Below are 22,964 nucleotides of genomic sequence, written 5' to 3' on the forward strand. Positions count from 1 at the left end.
GGGGGTGAGGTGGGAGTTGAACGAAATGACAGTCTGAAGGCGCCAGGACTGAAAAAGGATGACTAGCACTGATATTGGCAGATGTGACTAGGAAGCCGGAGGAGTTCCTGTCTCCTCCTTGACTTCTCACCCACATTCAGCCACGCTCTGGTACATGAGAGTCCGGGGGGTGGGGGGGAGGGGGGGGCTTGTTGTTGCTTTGTTAGCAAGCTTCAGGCCCAGCTTTGGGCATCTGTTCCAGCTCCGAATGCCTGCCATTGACCAGCACCTTCACTTTTCATTTCCTGTAGCAATGTTGTGGCAGATGTGAGTTGGGGAATGGAAGGGTGTGTGCTTCTGATAACATTTCTCTTCCCGTTAATACTCCGAGATGGACCTAGATGGATTGGTGTCTGATGACTTTGCATTATGTATATATTTATGCTGACTTGTAGAAACCTGTCCTCACTTAGGTTCTGTCAAAATAATGCAAAAAAAACCCCCAAACAAACAAAAAAAAAACCCCCAAAACCACATAAGGGAAGAGCCTGAGGTCAGAGGTCATATGGGTGCCATTGTGTCCAAACAGTAGCTGCTGAGAGAAGGATAGTTCAGGCTGGGAAGATTTTTTTTTTTCCTTTTCTCACAACTAATACTTACAGAAGGGTCCCATCCAATTGTTCTTCCCTTTTTTGGGTATCTGTGGCGACATCAGGGAATATCAATATTTTCTGTCCCTAGAATTGGAATATCAAATTTTGAATGAAACTTATTAAAATGGATAACTGTGCTAGCAATTAAAATTCTAGTTCAGAGCATCTAATAATTGCAGTAATAAATTTATTGTAGAAGCTGGGTGGCTTTGATCTTGCGGGCTTTTCATTTTTTGCAGATTAACTCACCATCTGTACAACTCACGTGGTTTCTCATGCCAATGATCGACGGGAGTATTTTGTGGATTTTATATCTGCCTCGCTGTCTGTAAGGGGCAATTCTTAATAGCCTGCACTATGTACAAAGTACAGAAACTAGTTAGCCTGCATGCAGTGGTATTCCCCTGTGAAAATGAGCAGGTGCAATGTACCTGTTTGTTACACCTGCTGTTTGTGTGGGTGGCTGAGTGAGAGCAAAATAAGATGTGTATGTGGGTTTTGTTTTGTGTTTTTTTCTTTCATCTCCATCAATGCTGTCAAATGCTCTCTCTACAAGTGGCTAACAGTGTGCGTGTTTTGGAAGCGGTGAATACTTTGAGCTGCATTTGGGGAGGGCTGTCTATCTGGGTAGATACTTTGGGAAGTTCTGTGTTATGAATTCGTATACAAACAATATTTGAGGTGAATATGGGACCAGGATGGTCTCGGGACTCAAAGATCTCCCGAAAGGCTGAATAAATTGCAGCTATACTCACTCGAGGAACATAGAGAAAGAGGAGACATGATAGAGACGTTTAAATATATCACGGGCCGTATTGAGGTGGAGGATGATATTTTCTTTCTTAAAGGACCCTCGGCCACAAGAGGGCATCCGCTGAAAATCAGGGGTGGGAAATTTCATGGCGACACCAGGAAGTTCTTCTTCACCGAAAGGGTAGTTGATCATTGGAACGAACTTCCACTTCAGGTGATTGAGGCCAGCAGCGTGCCAGATTTTAAAAGGAAATGGGATACACATGTGGGATCTCTAGGGGATAAAATCAAGGGGGGTGGGTCATTAGAGTGGGCAGACTTGATGGGCTATTGCCCTTTTCTGCCGTCATCTTCTATGTTTCTAAGAGGGGGGAAAAAAAACCCAACAACTGAATTGGACCAAGATATGAGGGCCTGAGTTGGGGCTGTGTGTCTGGCAATAAGAAGTCGCAGTCGATTGGGGCTGGCACTAGGAGGTGAAAACAGAGCAGTAGCCCTGGGCCCCAAACCTTCTCAAATCTGAAGGAGATACAGCTTGCTGATGGGCTTTGGGGCCTCCTTCCAAATTACTGTCCTGGGCCTTAGCACGTTCAGTACTGGCCCTGGGCTCCACGTCAGCACATCTGGCCAGCCAAGTTTCAATATATTTGATATACCGCAAATACAACCGCGGTTTACAATAATAATATATTAAAAATAAAAATTAAAAAGACATAACAAGGGAGGCAATAAACAAAAATACAACCCAAAATGGGTACAAGGGGGATAAAGAAAGGGAAGGTTGCAATAAAAACAAAAAAGTCGGGGAAGGGAATGAGTGCAACAAAAGGGAAGGGAAGTCACAGTGAAATTCTGCCCAAACTATTAACGATATAAGCTAAGAAGTCGAGAAGAAAGGGTGATTCATAGTATGAGTAAAGTAAGGGAACAGGTCAAGAGTGGAAAGCCAAAGACTTCAATTGCGCCTTAAAAGTCGCAAAAGATTTTTCGATGCGGAGGTAGTAGGATAAGGAATCCCAAAGGGCGGGAGCCATGACGGAGAAAGAGGAAGTCCTATGAAAATCGAGAAATAATTGCCGAAATGAAGGGCCAATCAGCAACTTTTGCTGAAATGGACGTAATGTTCTTTGTGGTGAATATGGGACCAGAAAACTGTATAGGAAAGAAGGAAGACCACAAGAGTGAGAATATTGTATTTGAAAGGAATAAGAGAAGACCCCGGAAGAATATGTTCTGATTTGTAAAGTGGCGTAACGTGATTCAAACTTAGCACAGTGGTACGGTAATCTGACTGCCAACACAAGGTTGGCGAGCAAAGTTCTTCTAAAAGGTGGCGATAAGTTATCCTACGTTAGGTAATGAAAGACATTGCATGATATTACATAACATTTGGGAGTTCTATTCCGCCATTACCCTGCGGTTCAAGGCGGCTTACAAAAGATTTATAAATGGGGGTTACAAAGGGAGAACAATTAATTTACTAGAGCAGTAAAGAGTAGGTCTTTTTTTTTTTTTCCCAATATATTTTTTATTCTTTTTTTTTTAAATTTCTTACAACAAGTGAAATACATGTATTACATTCATTTATATTAAACACTTGAAATTTTTTAATAATTGTTCTTACATTGTAAATTAACCCCCCCCCTTATCAGAGTTATATATCTAAATATTATTACAATAATTTCCCCTCCCTTCCCTTTTTATATGTTCTATATATGTGCTATGATGTCTGATCATTAGAAAAATTTGTCAATGGTCCCCATATTTTATTAAATTTTTTAATATAACCTTGTTGTAATGCCAATACTTTTTCCATTTTATATATATGACAAGTCGAATTCCACCAGAAAGTGTAGTTTAATTTAGTGTAATCTTTCCAGTTCTGAGTAATTTGTTGAATGGCAACCCCTGTTAGAATTAATAAAAGTTTATTATTGTTAGCTGATATCGGACTTTGTGTTCTCATTGCTGTTCCAAATAATATTGTATCATATGATAGTCCAACGTGATTATCTAATAGTTTATTAATTTGGGGCCAAATTAATTTCCAAAAGGAATTAATGCAGGGACAAAAGAATAGTAAATGGTCCAATGTCCCCACTTCTATCTTACAATGCCAGCATCTATTAGATCTACTACTATCTAATTTTTGTAATCTCGTAGGGGTCCATAAAACTCTATGTAATAAAAACAACCATGTTTGACTCATAGATGCTGACCTTGTAGTATGTATTCTCCAGGACCAAAATTTTTGCCATTGAGATGCAGAAATTGTCTGTCCTATCTCAATACTCCAAATGTCCCTAAGTCCTGTCCTTTTTTTTTATTTAAAAATCCATATATAATCTTATACCATTTTGCGGCTTGGTGTCCTAGAAAATCCGCTTGAAAACAAAGGATTGGTAAACTATAATGAGTGTCAAGATTCTTCCATTCAGGGAACCCTTCCTGAATAGCCTGCTTCAATTGCATCCATTTAAAATATTGTGTTTTGTCTAATTCAAATTTTTTTTGCAACTGTGAAAAACTAAGCAGTGATCCATTTAATATTACATCTTTTAACGTACGTATACCTGCTTTTATCCATTGTTTCCATACTATTTTAAATCCACCAAGAGTAGGTCTTTTGACAATTCACGGATTGTTGAGATTAGAGGTGGTTTACAGGAGATTTATGAAAGGGGGTTATAATGGAAGCAAAATTATCATAACTAGGGTAGTAAAGAGTAGATCCTTTGTCAGTGTTTGCGTTGTTAAGAGTACGTGAGGTTAGGGTTGTTTCAGGATAGCAGAACATCATTGTCTACCTCTGATGCTGGTAAAATTATTTCATCCTAATATTTGCAATTAGAGATACAAAGAAAAGGACTTTCACGTCTGGGTTAATAAATAATGATAAATCCGAAAGGCTATAAGTCACCTATCTAGTTTAATGCACCTGCTACAGCAGCAATCACCTGACGCGTTACTCGAGTCACCTGATATGGCGTTACTCGAGAGAGTTCAGAGGAGAGCGACACGACTGATTAAGGGGATGGAAAACCTCTCATACGCTGAGAGATTGGAGAAACTGGGTCTCTTTTCCCTGGAGAAGAGGAGACTTAGAGGGGATATGATAAAGACTTATAAGATCATGAAGGGCATAGAGAGAGCAGAGAGGGACAGATTCTTCAAACTTTCGAATAATAAAAGAACAAGAGGGCATTCGGAAAAGTTGAAAGGGGACAGATTCAAAACGAATGCTAGGAAGTTCTTCTTTACCCAACGTGTGGTGGACACCTGGAATGCGCTTCCAGAGGGCGTAATAGGGCAGAGTACGGTACTGGGGTTCAAGAAAGGATTGGACAATTTCCTGCTGGAAAAGGGGATAGAGGGGTATAGATAGAGGGCTACTGCACAGGTCCTGGACCTGTTGGGCCACCGCTTGAGTGGACTGCTGGGCACGATGGACCTCAGGTCTGACCCAGCGGAGGCATTGCTTATGTTCTTATGTACCCATGCGTTAAGAGAGCTTATTACACATGCCAGCGCCCTTTGTACACCAATGGGTCTTGTTTTGCTCTGAAGAGTCCTGTTCATTTTAACCCTAGTTGACTTATGTGTATCATAACGAGCTTATCAACCCAGCATCTAATCTCTCATCTTTGTGCTCAGTAACTCAGTCTGGAAGATTGGAAAAATGAGCAGGTGCACATCTAGAAACGTTGTTGCCCAGCTGTCTGCAGTGTTTTCTAAACCAGCGTCTCTCAAACATTTTTTTAGCTCCGGCACACTAAACGGAGCAAATATTTTTTTTTGCGGTGCATTAGAGCCGAAATTATAAAATTGCAAAAACCAACAACAAAAAAAATGAACCCCCTGTTTTTTACGAAGCCGTTTAGGCTTTTTTATTGCCGGCTTTGGCCGGCATTTGCTTCGAATTCTGTGAGCATCGGAACCAATACTGCTGCAGCTGCTCAGCCGGCGATTAAAAAAAAAAAAAAAAAAAAAAAGCCTAGCGCGGCTTCATAAAAGGGGAGTAAATTTGAGAGTTATTTTATTTAAAGTTCTTTAAGCTATGTATGGGTAATTGTAACAACAGTGAAACTAAAATGAGAGGGCACAGGATGAAGTGAAGAGGTGATAGGCTCCGGAGTAATCTAAGGAAATACTTTTTTACAGAAAGGGTGGTAGATGTGTGGAACAGTCTCCCGGAAGAGGTGGTGGAGACAGAAACTGTGTCTGAATTCAAGAGGGCCTAGGATAGGCAAGTGGGATATCTCAGAGAGAGAAAGAGATAATGGTTACTGTGGATGGGCAGACTAGATGGGCCATTTGGCCTTTATCTGCCGTCATATTTCTATGTTTCTTTAACCATAAAGTTCTATGACATCACAAAGCAGCTGTAAAGAGCCTTAGCCTATAGGGAGAGGAGATGCAAATGTTAAGATCCTTAACCATTAGACAGAGGAGGAGATATTGGATGCTGCTGGATGGGCCATTTGGCCTTTATCTGCCGTCATGTTTCTAAAACAGAATTGTTAATCAATGTAATGGATGTACTTGTTTTTGAGTGCAATCGAGCAAAAAAAAAAAAAAAAAAAGAAGAGAAAAACCTTGCCTTAATATAAAAGTAGAAATCCACAAATTAACTGAAAATGCGGCTCGACAGTTGACAAGCAAACACGCATCTCATCATCCACCATCTGCAGTCACTCTCTTTTTTTCAAATTTAATTTATGTCGGAGCTGAAAATCCAAGTTGGCAAAGGTAAGAAGATCCAAACGTTAACAAAGCCTGAATAGCTTAGGATAACTACTGCAAAAAAAATAAAAATCAAACTACAATTACTTTCTGTTAATTTTCAAGGACTAATCGCGTCAAAGAATGATGCTTCTTTTATGCCCACAGACGCTCACGTCAACAGACTCTTGCGTACGCAATGTCAATTTCATCTATTCTAGAGTATACTTATGAAGGGAATTAAAAAAAAAAAAAAAAAAAAAGGAAAATTCTGGAATCTCTCAAGGCACACCTGGAATCTCTTTTTGCCATACCACTGTGCCATGCCACCTAGTTTGAGAGAGACTATTCTAAACCATCAATGTACAGGATGAACAAAACCTGAGGAACTCCATTTGTTACTGAACACCAGAATCATTTACCTTTCTCTGTTTATTTTCACAAAGCCATCAGAACTGCTGGACATTTAAAAGGGGAAAAAATCTCAGACCCTCTTCCCTGTACATAGAAAGTTGACTATTTGGGATTCTGTGCTTCATGGATGCGGCAGGGAATGAATGGTATCGTTGTGTAACTCTAATCCCCCATCCTTTCCGAGTTGAGGCCCTCAGGAAAAAAGCAGGCCAAGTCCACTTTGTTATAGTATTTTTTTTTTTTTAAATTGGCATTTATGAACTGCTTTTTCATGAAGAAATTCACCCAAAGCAGTTTACAATACATTACATCAGGTTCTCTTAAGTATTGAGGAGATGTTGGTAATTTAAGTTGTGAGGTTATATGTGAAATGAGGGCGTGCAGAATAACTGTTTACAACAAATCCCTTATACTGGTTAGGTGTGGATGTGACCTGATTTTTTTTTCTCCTCGGTCTTTAGTTTTTGGAGGCTATGAATCGGGGCATAGATGAAATAATGTAAAAAGTGGACATGGCCCGCTTTTGCTCTGAAGGGCTCGATTTTTGTGTAGCCTGAATTCTGTGGAACTCAGATGTAGCTGTTTTGATCTTATAGGAAGTGAGCAGCTCTTCCTTGGACAACCAGCAGAGAGGACGCCAGTCTAACGGGGAACAGGCCTGCTCGCATATTGATGGGCTCCTCAAGCATGGCCTCAATGCATCTTACGGCACAAGGCCACGAGAAGGGGCTACAGTGTGTGTTTGGGATGGAAGAAGATGGACCAGCATTTAGTCACAGTTCTGAGATTCCTCTCGAGCACAAAGATAACATCAATATCGCTGGTATGTCCCCGGTGCATCCTAGTCGGCATACATTACACTTCTCCCTCCGTATTCGCAGGGGTTAGGGGCAGAACTGACCCGCGAATAACTTTTTATATGGCGAAAGTGAAGCCGAGAGGTGTGGTGAACAAGAGTTCAACTGGTGAAAAAGGGGACAAAGAAGATGGAGAGGTGTAGAAATGACAGAAACAGAGGGGGTGGAAGAAAGGAGTAAGAAACGAGGAAAAGAGACATAAAAAAAAGGGGGGAGCTTACATAAAGTCAGAGCGCAGCCAGCACGGTAAGAATCAAGCGGTAGCGGCAAGGATGAAATGGGGAGCGGAGCGTGACACGCATCGCGAGGGGCGATGCAAAAACTGCAAAAAAAAACACAAAAAACCCAACTAATTGAATGAAGGGAGAAAAGAAGGTTCTGTGTGAGCACATCGGTGCTTGAGAGACCAGAGGTGAGGGGGATGCGGAAAGAGGGGTCCGTAGCAGGAAATCAGGGGTTAGAATGGACCTGCCTCAATGTGGATTGCACGCCACAGTTACAACAGTAGGACGCTGGTGAGACAAGGATGATGTCATTTGGGGAGGAGCCAGCAAGATAAAAACTGCAAATAATCGAAGTTGTGAGTAATAAAACCACAAATATGGAGGGAGAAGTGTTTTTTTCTTTCTTTCTTTCTTTTTTTTTGTCTCCAGTCAGTACAGCTGCAATCCCACAATATTGGTGAAATAGTCCCTTCATTCATCCCTGCTGTCCTTTCTGCTAGAACCTCTGGCTATCGCTGCTACTTCTCAGATCTCTTCCTGTCCGTGTTACCTCCTGGGCAAAGGCCTTCATCCATACATGCTGCCACTGAGTCAGGGCTTTGGCCTGTCTTTGCGGTCTGATGGTAGATTATTATTTTTTTTTGCCTAGCTTCATGATCTTCCAATCAGGGAGTTTACATATTCCTGCTGTCTCCTGGGCTAGGGATTCTTTTGCTTCTTAGGCAAGGACTCCTGCCTATCTCTGCTACCTGCTGAGTAGTTCTCTTACCTATTCTCAGTTCCTCTCCACTCTCAAATAATGTTCCAAGTTATTACTGTCCACTTATCAATGAATATCTTATTTTTTTGAAAAAAAAAACACCCAACATGTCAGCATGTTGGAATAATCTTTGATATGAATGATGGTGATCATATTGAAGTCTATAGAGGCCTAGGGAAGTGGATGATTCCTTAAAATTAGGATGTTGCTCCAAGAGAGAGTAAGTTGGATGGTCTTCTAACAGACAAAGATACTGCCTGTCCTAGCAGGTTTGGAAACTCCCAATTTCATTTCAATGATAGATCCGAGGCTCCAGTCATTAATCTAAAGGTGATATGGTGGCTGTCAAAATGTTTGAATGTATTCTGGTTTTCTCGCAGCCTTGCTTTTTTTTTCTGATCAAGCCCCTAAATACAGATTTGTTATTCTTTTCTTGTTATCGTCTTGCTGTAGAGATTTTTCCCACGAAGAGGAAGAAGGGGCCAGCCCCAAAGATGCTGGGGAACGAGGTGTGCAGCGTGTGTGGAGACAAGGCGTCCGGCTTCCACTACAACGTGCTGAGCTGCGAGGGCTGCAAGGGCTTCTTTCGACGCAGCGTCATCAAGAGCGCGCAGTATGTCTGCAAAAACGGCGGCAAGTGTGAAATGGACATGTACATGCGAAGGAAGTGCCAGCAGTGCCGCCTGCGCAAGTGTCATGAGGCAGGCATGCAGGAACAGTGTGAGTTTGGCAGCAACGTGCAAGAGTCGATGGAGACTGTGAAGGAGAATGCTGCGAAGGGTAGTGAAAGCCACAGAATGTGTGTGAGCGAGAACAGTGTAAGGCGGCGCTCATCAACCCAGTCCTTCGGAGGCGCCCAGCCAGTTGGGTTTTCAGGATAGCCACAATGAATAACCATGAAAGAGATTTGCCGACTCGTAGGGTTACCAAGTAGGTCCTGGAGTATCTCCTTGCAAGTCAGGTTTTCATGATAGCCACAATGAGTATGCATGAGATTGATTTGCATACACTGTTTCCGCGTTATGCAAATCACTTTCATGCATATTCATTGTGGCTATCCTGACAGGGGCTATTTCAGGACCGGTTTAGGAAACACTGCCATATGGCCCCAGAAAAAGGAGGACGGATTGAGACGTCCACGGAAAGCAATGGAAGTAAAACCCGGAGGACGGATTGAGACGTCCACGGAAAGCAATGGAAGTAAAACCCGGAGGACGGATTGAGACGTCCACGGAAAGCAATGGAAGTAAAACCCGGAGGACGGATTGAGACGTCCACGGAAAGCAATGGAAGTAAAACCCGGAGGACGGATTGAGCCGTCCACGGAAAGCAATGGAAGTCTCAATCCATCTTCCTTTTTCTGGAGCCATTTGGTAAACCTACCTACGCTGCCTCCTTGGCATGTAAATCTCTCTCATGGCTATTTATTACGGGTATCTTAAAAACCTGGTTGGGTGTCTCCTGCGGACTGGGTGGAGAAGCATTGCCTAAAGGGTGAGTGGCGCCTCTCCCCCGCCACACGTGCACGCCCCCCCACCTCCCTTTCCCCATACCTTTTTAACTTCTCCGGCGTGAGCAACAGGCCCATGTTGCTGTTGGCTTGCCCTTTGATGCCGCTTCCTAGGTGCGGGTCCCGGAAGTGACATCGGAGGGAGCGCCCATGTGGGCAGCAAGCTTGAGCCGGAAAAGTAAAAAAAAAGGTACGGGAGAAGGCAAGGGACATGTGCGCACGGCAAGGCGAGGAGCGAGGGTGGGGACAGAGAGGAGAAGAGGTGCCGCACCCTTAAAACCACGCCTGTGGCGGATCCCCCCTCCCCCACTACGCCAAGGGCCTTGCCCAATTCTTTCTCGCACGTTACATATTGCTTTCATTACCCTTCACACTGCCCTTCTGTGTGGCAGTTTTAAAATTCCTACTGTACAAGCTAGGTCGGCCTGATGTAAAATTATTCTCCCTGTATTTATTTATTTATTTAGATTTTTATCCCATCCTCCTAGTAGTTCAGAACGGTCTATAAGCAAACATTCACAGTGGAGTACATTTGGACAATACAAAGACTATACAGAAGATTAAAATACAAGGATTGTACAGTAATTTAAGTATAGGTTCAGAATGGACTGCACAGCAATATAAGTAGAAGTTTTGAATGGAGAAGAGAGGTTAGAGGGGAGGGGGGCTTAAGGGGGGTGAGGCGTAGACTGTGGTTGAATTTTAGTTGAAGAGGAGGGTCTTTACCGCTTTCCGGAAGGTCATCAATGAGTTCTGTAGTCTGATTTGTGGGGGGAGTTGGTTCCAGAGTTGGGGGATGAAGTGGCTGTAGGAGCGTTTGTAGGCGGTTTCTGACAGGAGGGACCTTCTTGGGGGGGGTGCATAGGCGTTTTTCTATTTCTGAGCAGAGGGGGCGGGTGGCGGTGTACAGGGTTAGCTTGGATTTTATATACATTTTATATATATATATATATATATATATATATATATATATATATATATATATATATATATATATATATATAGCTTGCTGGCATCTCCCCCCCAAAAAAAAATAAATATTATGTCAACTTGCATAGAGAAATAGCCGATTTCAAGCATTTATAGAGAAAATTGCCGATTCCCGGCACTTTCTTCACCATGTTTTGTCTCTCCTTCAGGAACAGGCCAGGTCTCCCGCCATGTTGTTCTCACCATATTCACGATGCTGTTTAATAGAAAACTGTGAATAACATATGAAAAAGTTGTTCGCGGTTTTTCTATATTCATGGGTCAGTTAATCCACGGCCCTATCACAGCGAGTACGGAGGGAGAAGTGTATCTGCTTGTGCTCTGTGAATAATTCCAGTCTTCGTTATTGGTGGAGACAGTGTTGAGAGAAGAGACATACTGAGGGAATCCTGAGCTTCCACTCTGTTCACTCCTGAAGCGAGAACTAGGGGAGCGGGAGATTACTGCGATGCGTATGGCAGATTGGAGCAGGGGAAATATCTATCCAGTCGGGTTTTCAGGATAGCCGCAATGAATATGCATGAGAGAGATTTGAATGCGCCAACTCCATTGTATGCAAATATCTCTCATGTATATTCATTGTAGCTATGACGAAAACCTGACTAGGTATGTCCTGAGGACTGGGTAGGGAATCCCCAAATTAGAGGCTCTGTTCCATAAGAATTTTGGCTTTCTGTGGTAGGAGAAGCATGATGTTACTTAGCTTCCTACCAGCAGAAAAGACAGTGGGAACAGACGATGAACACTCCGCAGGAGCCAATGGTGTGAAGTAGAACCTTGTTTATTTCAATCCGGGATTTACAGTACCATGGACCTGACACCGTACTGTGTTTCGGCAAATGTAAACGCCTACATCAGGGGTTACTGTAACATGGGATTCACAAATAAAAATCCAATCTGACAGAACATGGGGTTTGTACTCCTGCGGGGAGTGTTCATTGTCCATTCCCACTTTCTTTTCTGCAGTTCAGTACCTGTGGGATCTTGTCCTGTCGGACTTCTTGGGTTGTTTTCACTTAACTTCCTACCTCCATCTCTACCTTTAAAATATTTTACAATCCCTGTCATCATATTTCTAAGACTGCCTTTCCAATTGGTAGCCCTAGGCCAGTGATCCTCAACTCTGTCCTGGAGGACCACCAGGCCAGTCGGGTTTTTGGGATAGCCCTAATGAATATGCATGAGAGAGATTTGCATATAATGGGGGTGACAGGCATGCAAATCTGCCCCATGCATATTCATTAGGGCTATCCCAAAAACCCGACTGGCCTGGTGGTCCTCCAGGACAGGGTTGGGGACCACTGCTCTAGGCGGTATATGACATTTCCCATCATGTGTGCTCTTGCCTGCCTCTAGGTGTGCTATCCGAGGAGCAGATTCGGCTAAAAAAGATGAGAAAGCAGGAGGAGGAGCAGGCTCGTGGGGTCCCATCGCAGCAGAGCCCCTCACTCAGTTTTCCAGAAATTCCATCACTGACTCCAGATCAGGTCCTAATGATAGAAAAACTCGTGGCTGCACAACACCAGTGCAACCAGAGGGCGTATGCGGACAGACTGAAAGTGACGGTAAGAGAGCAGAGCAGCAGATAGAAGTTACTATCGGTGATCTTGGAACCCTTGTTCCTGGTGTGAGAGTCCTTGTATGTCTTGATTTTCACACCAGGAAGTCTGCGGTGATGCTGATATGAGGAGGTAACCATCAATAAAAAGCACACGAGCTCTTCTATAGTACTTACACATTTTCTGCTACTTTTTTAGTGTAAAGGTTTCATGAGGGAAATTTCTCTTGTGACTTGTAGCGTAATAATCCAGCTGCCATTAAACTTAGAGATTGATGGCTCTTGACCTCTCAGCCAATGAAGTGATTTGATTGGCTGAATGCTTCCTGGAAATGTTCACTACGCTCTTTAGAGCATATCCCATACCATACCACATACTGTCTAGTGAATTTTAAAAATGTATATCTGGCTGATACTCAGCCAGCAGCAGTCAGCATTTTTTTTTTTTTGGGGGGGGGGGGCTGCCGGCAGCTTTATTCCTGGACTAGTATTTTAGCCCGTTACATTAATTGTCTGTGTGTCTTTATTTCTGTCTCTTTCTCCCTCCCGCTGTCTGTCTCTCTCCCTGGCCCCCTTTGTCTCTCCGTCTTTCTGTGTCTCTCCCTGCCCCTGTGTCTTTCTTCTTTTCTTTCTATCTATCTGTCTCTCTCCCTGCCTCCTATGCAGCAGCATTTCTCTCCCACCACTTCCCTGTGCAGCAGCCACAGCAGCATTCCCTCCCCCCACACCACTTCCCTGTGCAGCAGCAGCAGCGTTTCCCCTACCCCACCTTTCCCTTCCCGCAGTCTGGCCGGCTCCCTTAGTCCCTTCCCCCCTTCCCTTCCCGCGGTCCCGACAAACCTTCCGATTCCAGCAGCGTCTGCAGCACTCTACACACGTTGCTTCGGGGCCTTCTACTGGCCAGCAAATCAGGGCAGTAGAAGGCCCCGAAGCAGCGTGTGTAGAGTGCTGCAGACGCTGCTTGTATCAGAAGGTTTTCAGGACCCGCAGCCCTTGCCGGACCCGAAGCAAGCTCTGGGGGTTTTTGGGTTTTTATCCTTCAGACGGCAAGAGCCGCCACGGCCGACAGGCTCCGTGCCGCCACACGCATGCGCACTCCTACCTGTGGGTCTCTACAGCGCACGGAAAATGGGAGCACGCAGGTGGGAATGCGCCTACGCGCTTAGGGCTTTATTATATTAGATATTCAATATCGGGCCATGTCCGGACACCGCCTCATTCTGCCCCCCCCCCCCCCGAACCCCGGCCCCACACAAACCTCGTCTCTTTGGGGCCCTGTCTGCGTATGCGCAGATGTGACCCAGTGATGTCGCAAGCAGATGCCCTCCAGACGCGGCCCCAAGCTCAATGGTTTTCAAAACCTGGACAAACTGTCGGATTTTGAAAACCCGTCCGGACAGTCCTCGAAAAAGAGGACATATCCGGGTACATCCAGACAACTGGTAACCCTACACTGTCTGTTTAAGTGCAGCTGAATATTTGTGGTTAACCTAGACAAGTGATTTAAGCAGCCAGAAGCTTCTCCTGGCTGCTTAATAATTTTGAAGATTGGCCAGTAGGTGTACAAAATGCCTGTGTACTTCCACCCTACGTTTTCAGTGAAACCAGGATCGATAAGAGTACATTTTGGAAATGCAACTGTACATGCATTGGTTAACACCCTCCCCCCCTTAAACCAACCACTCTTCTGACATTACCGTAGCCTCCTTGGAGCCATGCTGAGGGACAAATTTTAACCAGGGAAATCCAGCTGGGTAGGTCCTTCTACCTAACTAAGGGCCTGTCAATCTGGGAGCAGGAAGAAGAATCTTAAAGTGGTGAAGTCTGAAGCCGGGGGGGGAGGGGGGGGGCGTGACTCCGACTTTAATGGTTATATCTGTGTGGACTTGACTGCGCTAGTGGAAGATTTGATGCTGAAGGGCTCATGTGGCCTGTTGCCTCTGCAAAGAACTTTCCAAGTTCTGTATTCTAGAATGTACAACTCTGCTTAGCCATCAAGAATCGACTTTTTCAATACAGGCAGTCCCCGACTTACAGACGCCCGACTTAAGTACAGCTTGTACTTAAGAACGCAGCTGCGGCTTCATTTGATTTCACTGAGCAGTATTTCCAGTGGCATCGACTCCTACGCTTCTCCTGCAGCAGATTCAGGAATTATAGCATGGTATAGCATGCACAACCACACCTTAAGAACAGTGTGTGGTTGTGCATGCTGTACCTTAGAGGGGACTCTGGTAGGGGCAGTAAGGCAGTGTAGGGTAAGCAGCAAGAATCTTAAAATCTATAAGTTCCGAGTTACATACAAGTCTGATTTAAGAACGGCTTGATAAACGTAACTTGTTCTTATCCTGGGGACTGCCTGGATTTCGTAACCCTTGCAAGCCCAAGGTGCACCTATATTTTCAAAAATGAGTAGCACACCGACCTCCACAGAGCCAGGCAAGTGTGGATATGGGAGAGGAATCATATACAGTGTTCCCCCATGCATTCACGAATTGTGGACTCGCTCCTTCGCGGTCTGCTCCGACCGCCTCTTCCTGCAGTAAAGTCGGCTACACCAATCAGGAGCTGCGTGTCAAAGCAGCTCCTGATTGGTGTAGCCCGACTTTACTACAGTAAGAGGTGATCTGAGAAGACCGTGAGTGATTTTCTTTGCCCGCCGGCACTCCAACTGCCCTCTCCTGCCTCTTGACAGGCAAAAAAACGCATTGGGGTGTCTACTATTGGGGTGTCTACTATTGGGGTGGCTTATCTACGATGTTGTTAGATAGACCACCCCATATAAGGAAGCCGCACCCACTGTTTGGATTGCAAAACCCATGTATAGGCCATGGCTTATATATGGGGAAATACGGTATGCTTGTCATGGTTAACAAGTGGGCAGCTGGTTTCTGGCAGCTTTCTGATTTCTAGAATTCCCATGAAAATACCACAATTAGAGAACAATTACACATGTACCCAGTCAGTGGCATAGCGAGGTTAGGAGGTGCCCGGGGAGGTGGTTCCTCCCCTGTGCCTTCTTCTCTGCCCCCTCCCCCCCGGCTCCTTCTGTGCTTCCCCCACCCCACACACACACCCTCCCTTCCCACCCCGTACCTCTTTAAATCCTCACCAACGCAATCAGCTTCTCCAGCCGGCACCCCCATGAAGTCGGCGCCAGGGGCAGTCTGCCCCCCCCACACACACACTCACCACACCACTGTACACAATTCTTTCCACTTTATATCCTGTGTGAATGTGAAGAATGTGGTGAGGCAGCATGTATTTTTCTTTCTGAGTTAGGGAGTCTGGTCTTAGCAGAGACAGAGGTGTAACTCTCGCTTCCTTCTTCCAGCCATGGCCACTGATTTCTGAACCTCAGAATAGGGAAGCACGGCAGCAACGCTTTGCACATTTTACAGAGCTGACCATCATATCTGTGCAAGAAATTGTTGAGTTTGCAAAGCAGCTTCCAGGATTCCTCGACCTTACCAGGGAAGATCAGATTGCATTGCTGAAAACCTCCACTATTGAGGTAACGGGTCTGGGGAGGAGAAAAGAATGCAAAATCTACCTGTAAAGTGATTTGTGCAAGGGGAACTTATGCGAATAGTGTAGGTGCAGGGACTGGGGGTGGGGATGACTGTAAAATGCATCCTGTGGGGGAACTAAGGAAATAGGAGTGCTGGCTGTAAGGGAATGCCAGGAGGCTGGACTAGGAGCATCCTCAAATTCTTAGCCCAAGTCCTGATCCATGCAGTTTCCTAACTTCCTGCCGAGTGACAGAGCTCAGGATGTGACCTCTATCTCCTGTCGTGTGGATTTGTTTTCAGGTTATGTTGCTAGAAACGTCCCGACGGTACAACCCAGAGATCGAATGTGTGACTTTCCTGAAAGATCTGAGCTATAGCCGTGAAGACTTTGCTAAAGCTGGTGAGATGCAGCCTCAGCATTTCCCTCCATTTAACTAACAACTACTACTGTTTATCATTTCTATAGCGCTGAAAGGCGTACGCAGCACTGTACATTAACATACAATAGATAGTCCCTGCTCAGAAGAGCTTACAATCTAATTTAGACAGGACATTTCGGGGTTGGGGAGATTATGGTAGAGGAAATGTTACAGTGGGTCTAGGTATCTGACAGCAGTGAGTGGGAGTTAAGAGTTGAAAGCAATTAAAAAAAAAAAGGGCTTTTAGCTTGGATTTCAACACTGCTAGGGATGGAGCACGATGTATTGAGTCAGGCAGCCTGTTTCAGGCATACGGTGCTGCAAGAAAGAAGGGACGGGGTCTGGAGTTAGCAGTGGAGGAGAAGGGTACAGATAAAAATTAAAAATTTTTAAATTGAATCAGGTTGGGCAGACTGGATGGACCATTCGGGTCTTTATCTGTCGTCATCTACTATGTTACTATAAGAGGGGCTTGCCCGATGAACGGAGTTCACGGGAAGGAGCATAGGGGGAGATAAGTGATGAGAGATATTAATGGGTTCCTTTTATCAAGAGCGTTTTACCGTGGGCCAGCGAGGCAAATGCTCTGACGCTCATTCAATTCCTGTAAGCGTCGGAACATTTGCCTCTCCGGCCCGCGGTAAAAAGCTCTACCACTGAACGATAAAAAGAGCCCAATGTTTTGGATCAATCGTAGGAATTCTGACTGACCAGTAATTGACACTGTTATCACTGCTTTCTTGGCATTTCATATCCTATTATTTTAACAGGCCATCTATTTTCTCCTCTTTCATCTCTTCTCCCCTGGTCCCACCTTCTTCATTTTCTCTCCCTCTTGCGATCACTATTTTTCTCTCTGTATCTCCATTTGTGTCTGCATGTCCCTCTCTTGCTCCATTCACCTGCCTGAATGTGTCTCCCTATCCCCACCTGTGCATGTCTTTTCCTGGTATTTCAGGTCTTCAGTTCGAGTTCATTAATCCGATCTTTGAGTTCTCCAAGGGAATGACTGACTTAAAGCTGGATGATGCAGAATTTGCTTTATTAATTGCCATTAATATCTTTTCTGCAGGTAAGGGGCATGGCAGGGGATGGTAGCACCAAAGAAATGACTGCTTTTCCAAAATGGATTGGTTTTTTGAACAAGTAGAAACAGAGCAATAAGAGCAAATAATACAGTACTGATATCGCTCTATTGATAATGATGATCGTCGCGGTGACTAAAGAAAGGGCACAAGTGATTTTAAAGTATTATGAATTATTATTCTAAAATGCATCAAATGGTGCTCTGTTATTTTAGTACCCGAGACATTAGGATGCTTTAAGGCTGCAGCTTTTTTATAATTCCCTCCTTTTACAAAGGTGCGGTAGAGGTTTCTATCATGGGTCAGCGAGGTGAAGACTCTGATGCTCATAGGAAATGTTTATCTCACTGGCCTGCAATACAAATGTCTGCCACAGCTTAGTAAAAGCAAGTGTTGTTATTGTCTTTCTAGTAATGTACTATGAGTAGCTAAAGAACAAATCTGTAGTAGAAGATTTAAATATAGGTAGTCCCTGGGTTAAGGACGAGTTACATTTTTAAAGCTGTTAAGTCGGATTTGTATGTAACTCAGAACTTGTAGATTTTCAGATTCTTGTTGCTTCCCTCTACTCCCAGCTGACAAAAGGGCACAACCACACACTGTTCTTAATGTGGCCATGAATCTGCTGCAGGAGAAGTGTAGGAGTCTATGCCACTGGAAATACTGCTCAGTGAAATCAAATGAAGCCGCGATCGCGTTTTTAAGTACAAGTTGTACTTAAATCGGGCACCTGTAACTCGGGGACTGCCTGTGTAACATTTTTGTAGGAGATGGGTACAGAAATGACCATTACATGAGTGGCAAAAAAAAAAAATGTCTCAAGTGGAGGTGGCTAAATTGTAGCCTACAGGCCAGACTTGGCTCTTGGGGCCACAGCAGGTTTGAAGATAGGTGCTGATTCACCCTGGCTCATGGCAGTGATGTCATTTGCACTATGTAGTGAGGGAAGCACAGTAGTGGTGTTGGCGAGTGGCAGGCTACTGACAACTGGTAATGATGGTGAGTTGCAAGAACCACAGACCACCTCTTTATCTCCGAAGAGGTCCCCTACCTTAGCGTAGCCCTGCCGATAAAAGGTTTGGCACCCTTACCCAAGGACACCATGGATTCCTATTTAGTAACATAGTAAATGATGGCAGATAAGACCTGAATGGTCCATCAAGTCTGCCCAACCTTACCCTCTCTTTAAATTACTGACTTGGTGGATCTCTCTGTCTCCCTGGGAAATGGCTGCATGCTCAATGGATGCTTGGTGTTTTTCTTAGGGAAATAACATAGATACATTTCTGTCTTTCAAAATATATTGTTGGACTTTATAGGGATTTTTCACACCGGGAGTTGTACATAAAACAAGGCAATGGCCTCTACGAGGAAATGCCTACCTTCCCTCCCTTAGAGAACGGTGTTCTTCACTCGAAGGCTGGTGAAATTATGGAACATTTTGCTTGCAGGGGTGGTCATGGCCACAACACAGGATCAAAGTTTTTAAGTGTGCAAGATTTTGGAAGAGTGGCATCAGGGATCTTAAAATGAACATCATAACTGAGTTGGGGGAATTAATTTATTTTCACTATAGCACAGTTGTGCCTAGATGCGTAGTGGTCCTTTCATAGTTTTCTGGATTTTAACCAAAGAGGAAATTACTGAAAACCTAGAAGGGAAGTGGACTCTTATCAATGACAGGGGGGACAAATTTTCCCCGCCCCCAGGGTATCTCTCTATCTATCTCTCTAAAAAATAAAATAAAAAAATAAAAAATAATAAAAAATAAAAATATCTCTCTATCCCATCCCCACGAGCTCTGTCCCATTCTTGAAAGCTCTGTCCTCTTCTGCACAGGCCTCAAACACTTTAAAATCATAAATGTTTGAGGCTTGTGCGGTTAAGGAAGAGCTTGCAGGACTGGGACAGGGGCAGGCAGAACTTGTGGGCATGGGATGGCGATATTGAGATCCCACGGGGACGAGGACAAACTTGTCTCTGTGTCATTCTCTAGGGTCCTCATGAAACTGAGCTAACACTGTAAAGTAACAGGATTGTGAACTGGATCCAGGTTTGCCTGATAGGGTGACCCGGTACAGATTTTATCCCACTGCCCGCAAAGACTTGTAATCTTGCTTTACTTAATGAATGCAGTGGGAGTTGAGAACTTTGAATCCCTGCAGGCTGTTGGGTAACCCCAGGATGGGATCAACTTGTCAAACAACTATGGAACCAGTCGAATCCAGGCTGGAAACAATATTCTACAAATAAGATTAATCAGCAGCTATACTGCTGGGTCTTGCTTGGACTAGACTAGAGCAAGAATTTGGGGTTTCTAGGTGCAACAAGAATTATCAGGTTGCATTAGGTTGAGCGAACAGGCTTCATCCAGGTTTTACCCCATTGCAAGCATGGAGATATTGTTCTGATTATTTTCTAAGGCAGGGGTAGGCAATTCTGGTCCTCGAGAGCTGGAGCCAGGTCAGGTTTTCAGGATATCCACAATGAATATGTACAAGATGGATTTGCATGCACTACCTCTCCTTGAGATGCAAATCTATCTCATGCATATTTATTGTGGAGATCCTGAAAACATGACCTGGCTCCGGCTCTCGAGGACCGCAATTGCCTACCCCTATTCTAAGGGAAACCACTGAACCCATCAGAATTACAACTCCATGCAGGCAATGGGGCAAAACCAGCTTGCTGGATTGTGGAAGGGCTGGCAATGCTAGGTGCAATAGAATTTGTACGATTGTGTTTCTATTTTGAAAATCCTTCTCTGCAGATCGTCCCAATGTCCAAGATCATCGCTTGGTGGAACAGCTTCAGCAGACATATGTGGAGGCCCTTCATTCATACATTTGTATACACAGACCCAATGTGAGTGCTCCTGATCCCTCACTGGCATCAGATGATCAATGAAACACTTAGAAGGTTGAAGAAGTGGAATAATAATAATAATAACTTTATTTTTGTATACCGCCATACCCAGGGAGTTCTAGGCGGTTCACATCAATTAAACAAAACTTGATAAGAAATTACAATAAACTATATTTACAGGTAATGAAGATATTGGAACAAAAATTAACCAGAGATTACAACTGATCATAATTACAATTGATCATAATGAGTAGGTCCTTGGAGTTAGTGAGATGGGGGGAGATCAGAAATAGGGGGGGGGGAGGGGACCGGGAGAGTTGGGTCGTTTGAGGGGGGAGAGAGCTCCCCCAACATTCCTTACATGGCCCACAGAGTGTGATTTCCATAATTCTTACAGTTCTTCTCTACTGCACCATTCTCTTCAACTCTATTGAATATTATCTGCTAGAACAGGGCTGCCCAAGTCCGGTCCTTGAGATCTACAGGAAGGCCAGGTTTTCAGGATATCCACAATGAATATGCATGAGAGAGATAACATAAGAAATACCTGCAGTGGATCAGACCATGGGCCCATCTAGTCCGGCGATCCGCACACGCGGAGGCCCAGCCAGGTCTACCCTGGCGAATGCCTTAGTTCAGGGGTGTCCAATGTCGGTCTTCGAGGGCCGCAGTCGTCTGGTTTTCAGGATTTCCCCAATGAATATGCATGAGATCTATGTGCATGCACTGCTTTCAATGCATATTCATTAGGGAAATCCTGAAAACCCGACTGGACTGCGGCCCTCGAGGACCAACATTGGACACCCCTGCCTTAGTTACTCAATGTGTCTTTCAAGAAGATATGCATCCAACTTGCCCTTAAATCCTGGAATGGTGGTTTCCTCCACAACCTCCTCCGGGAGAGCGTTCCAGGGCGTCCACCATTCGCTGTGTGAAGCAGAACGTTCTGACCTTTGCCTGCACTGCCTTCTTGGTATGCAAATCTCTCTCATGCATATTCATTGTGGATATCCTGAAACCCTGGCCTGCCAGTAGATCTCGAGGACCGGACTTGGGCAGCCCTGTGCTAGAAGCAGGTTGCTGGAACGTACTGCTACTACTTAACACTTATATAGCGCTGCAAGGTGGACACGGCACTGTACATTTTGACATTTATAGATGGTCCCTGCTCGGAACAGCTTACAATCTAACTTGAACAGACATGGCATAAGAGGGTAGGGGATGCAGAACCCAAGGTGAGAGGAGTTAGGAGTCGAAAGTGCTGAAAGGCATATGCAGCACTGTGAACTGGGCCTTGAACACTGCCAGAGACTGAGCCCGCTATAGTGTTTTGGACAGCTTGTTCCAAGCATACAGTGCAGAAGGGACGGAGTCTGGAGTTGGCAGGTGAAGAGAAGGGCACAGATAAGAGGGACTTACCAGCTGAGCAGTGCTCATGGGGGGGGGGGGGGATCATCATAGGGAGAGATAAGCAAAGAGCGATAGTGAGGGGCAGTTGATTGAGTGCATTTGTAGGTCAGTAAAGTGGGGAATAGTTCAGCCAATCTAGCTCTAAAATGGTTTTGTAGTTGCAAAATAAGTTGTCTGATTCATCTGCCTCCTGTAATATAAATTTGGCTTTTACTAATTGTCCATTTACTTTGTCCTCTAGGATCAACTCATGTTCCCACGTATGCTGATGAAATTAGTCAGTCTACGTACCCTCAGTTGTGTCCACTCGGAGCAGGTGTTTGCGCTTCGACTGCAGGACAAGAAGCTGCCACCCCTCCTGTCTGAGATTTGGGATGTTCATGAGTAGGACGCGGATGCTCACACCCGAGTTCCGCTTTGCATAAACATGGATGTGGCGTCCCTACTCCTGCATAAGATCCATCTTCCAAGCTCTGCAGATTCAACAGAGGAGCTGTTGAATCTGGGTCTGTCTTCCTCCTCCTCCCCCCGCTGCACAATGCAAGTAGGAGGAACGGAAGGGACTATGGCAGCAGGGAGGTAAAATTCTAACTTGGGAGAAAAGACTGTGTTTACTGCTACTTTATGGTTCCCAGAACATGTGAAGTGTCTGTGGTGGAGGGGGGCAGGTCCTAAGCCCTTCCCCAGTCATGATAATAATGCATTGGGTCTGCATAAACCTTTGAGAGGAACAGAGAAGAATATTTTATTTTCTTAACCCTACAAGATGGATTACTTTTCATACTCAAAGGCATCTTGTGTCTATGCTTAGAACAATTCCAAAATCCCACTGCTAGAGGTATTTTACAACTTTTTTTGAGGCAACTTCTAAAGATGTATAAAGCCAATCTTTATTTGTATATTTGTGTCTCTTTTACACACTTATTGATCCTGCGGGATACATTTTGTGCCCCCCCCCCAGTGCTAAGGGATATTTCTGAGGTCAAAGTTGAGGGAACAGGGATAGGGATGATAATTTTGAGGTTCCCGGGGACCGTCATTTTATCAAAGAAGGGAACTGAAATGTGGAGCATCTCGGATATCGCGACGGCGGTGTATCGCAACTGTGCCTCCTGAGATTCCAGGTGGGCCGCAGTACACGGGACAGGAGAGGCACTGGTGCCAGCTGACTGCCTACAGGATGTGCCTTTCTCGGCACTTCCTGTAGTCAGTCAGCTGGCAACAGTGCCTCTCCAGCCCTCTTTAATGCTGGC

At 44.6% G+C, this 22,964-nt stretch overlaps 1 protein-coding gene across 6 annotated transcripts in view; it reads left to right on the forward strand.

Moving 5' to 3' along the window:
- The window catches only part of NR1H3 (nuclear receptor subfamily 1 group H member 3), a 45,769-nt gene extending 23,159 nt beyond the window's left edge, over positions 1 to 22,610 (forward strand). For 3 of the 6 annotated variants that reach the window (XM_033928421.1, XM_033928423.1, XM_033928422.1), the window contains exons 3-9: positions 8,816 to 9,082; positions 12,219 to 12,427; positions 15,755 to 15,934; positions 16,233 to 16,332; positions 17,310 to 17,423; positions 20,207 to 20,301; positions 21,953 to 22,610. In XM_033928421.1, coding sequence (XP_033784312.1) covers positions 8,816 to 9,082; positions 12,219 to 12,427; positions 15,755 to 15,934; positions 16,233 to 16,332; positions 17,310 to 17,423; positions 20,207 to 20,301; positions 21,953 to 22,099 — 1,112 coding nt within the window. In that variant the 3' untranslated portion in view covers positions 22,100 to 22,610. Of the gene's footprint in view, positions 1 to 7,100; positions 7,345 to 8,815; positions 9,083 to 12,218; positions 12,428 to 15,754; positions 15,935 to 16,232; positions 16,333 to 17,309; positions 17,424 to 20,206; positions 20,302 to 21,952 lie in introns of all 6 variants that reach the window. The other 3 variants (XM_033928419.1, XM_033928420.1, XM_033928424.1) reach the window with 3 other exon arrangements.
- Positions 22,611 to 22,964: the final 354 nt, after the last annotated feature.

The sequence above is a fragment of the Geotrypetes seraphini genome, chromosome 19 (genome assembly GCF_902459505.1).
Source record: "Geotrypetes seraphini chromosome 19, aGeoSer1.1, whole genome shotgun sequence".
NCBI classification, from domain to species: Eukaryota; Metazoa; Chordata; class Amphibia; order Gymnophiona; family Dermophiidae; genus Geotrypetes; species Geotrypetes seraphini.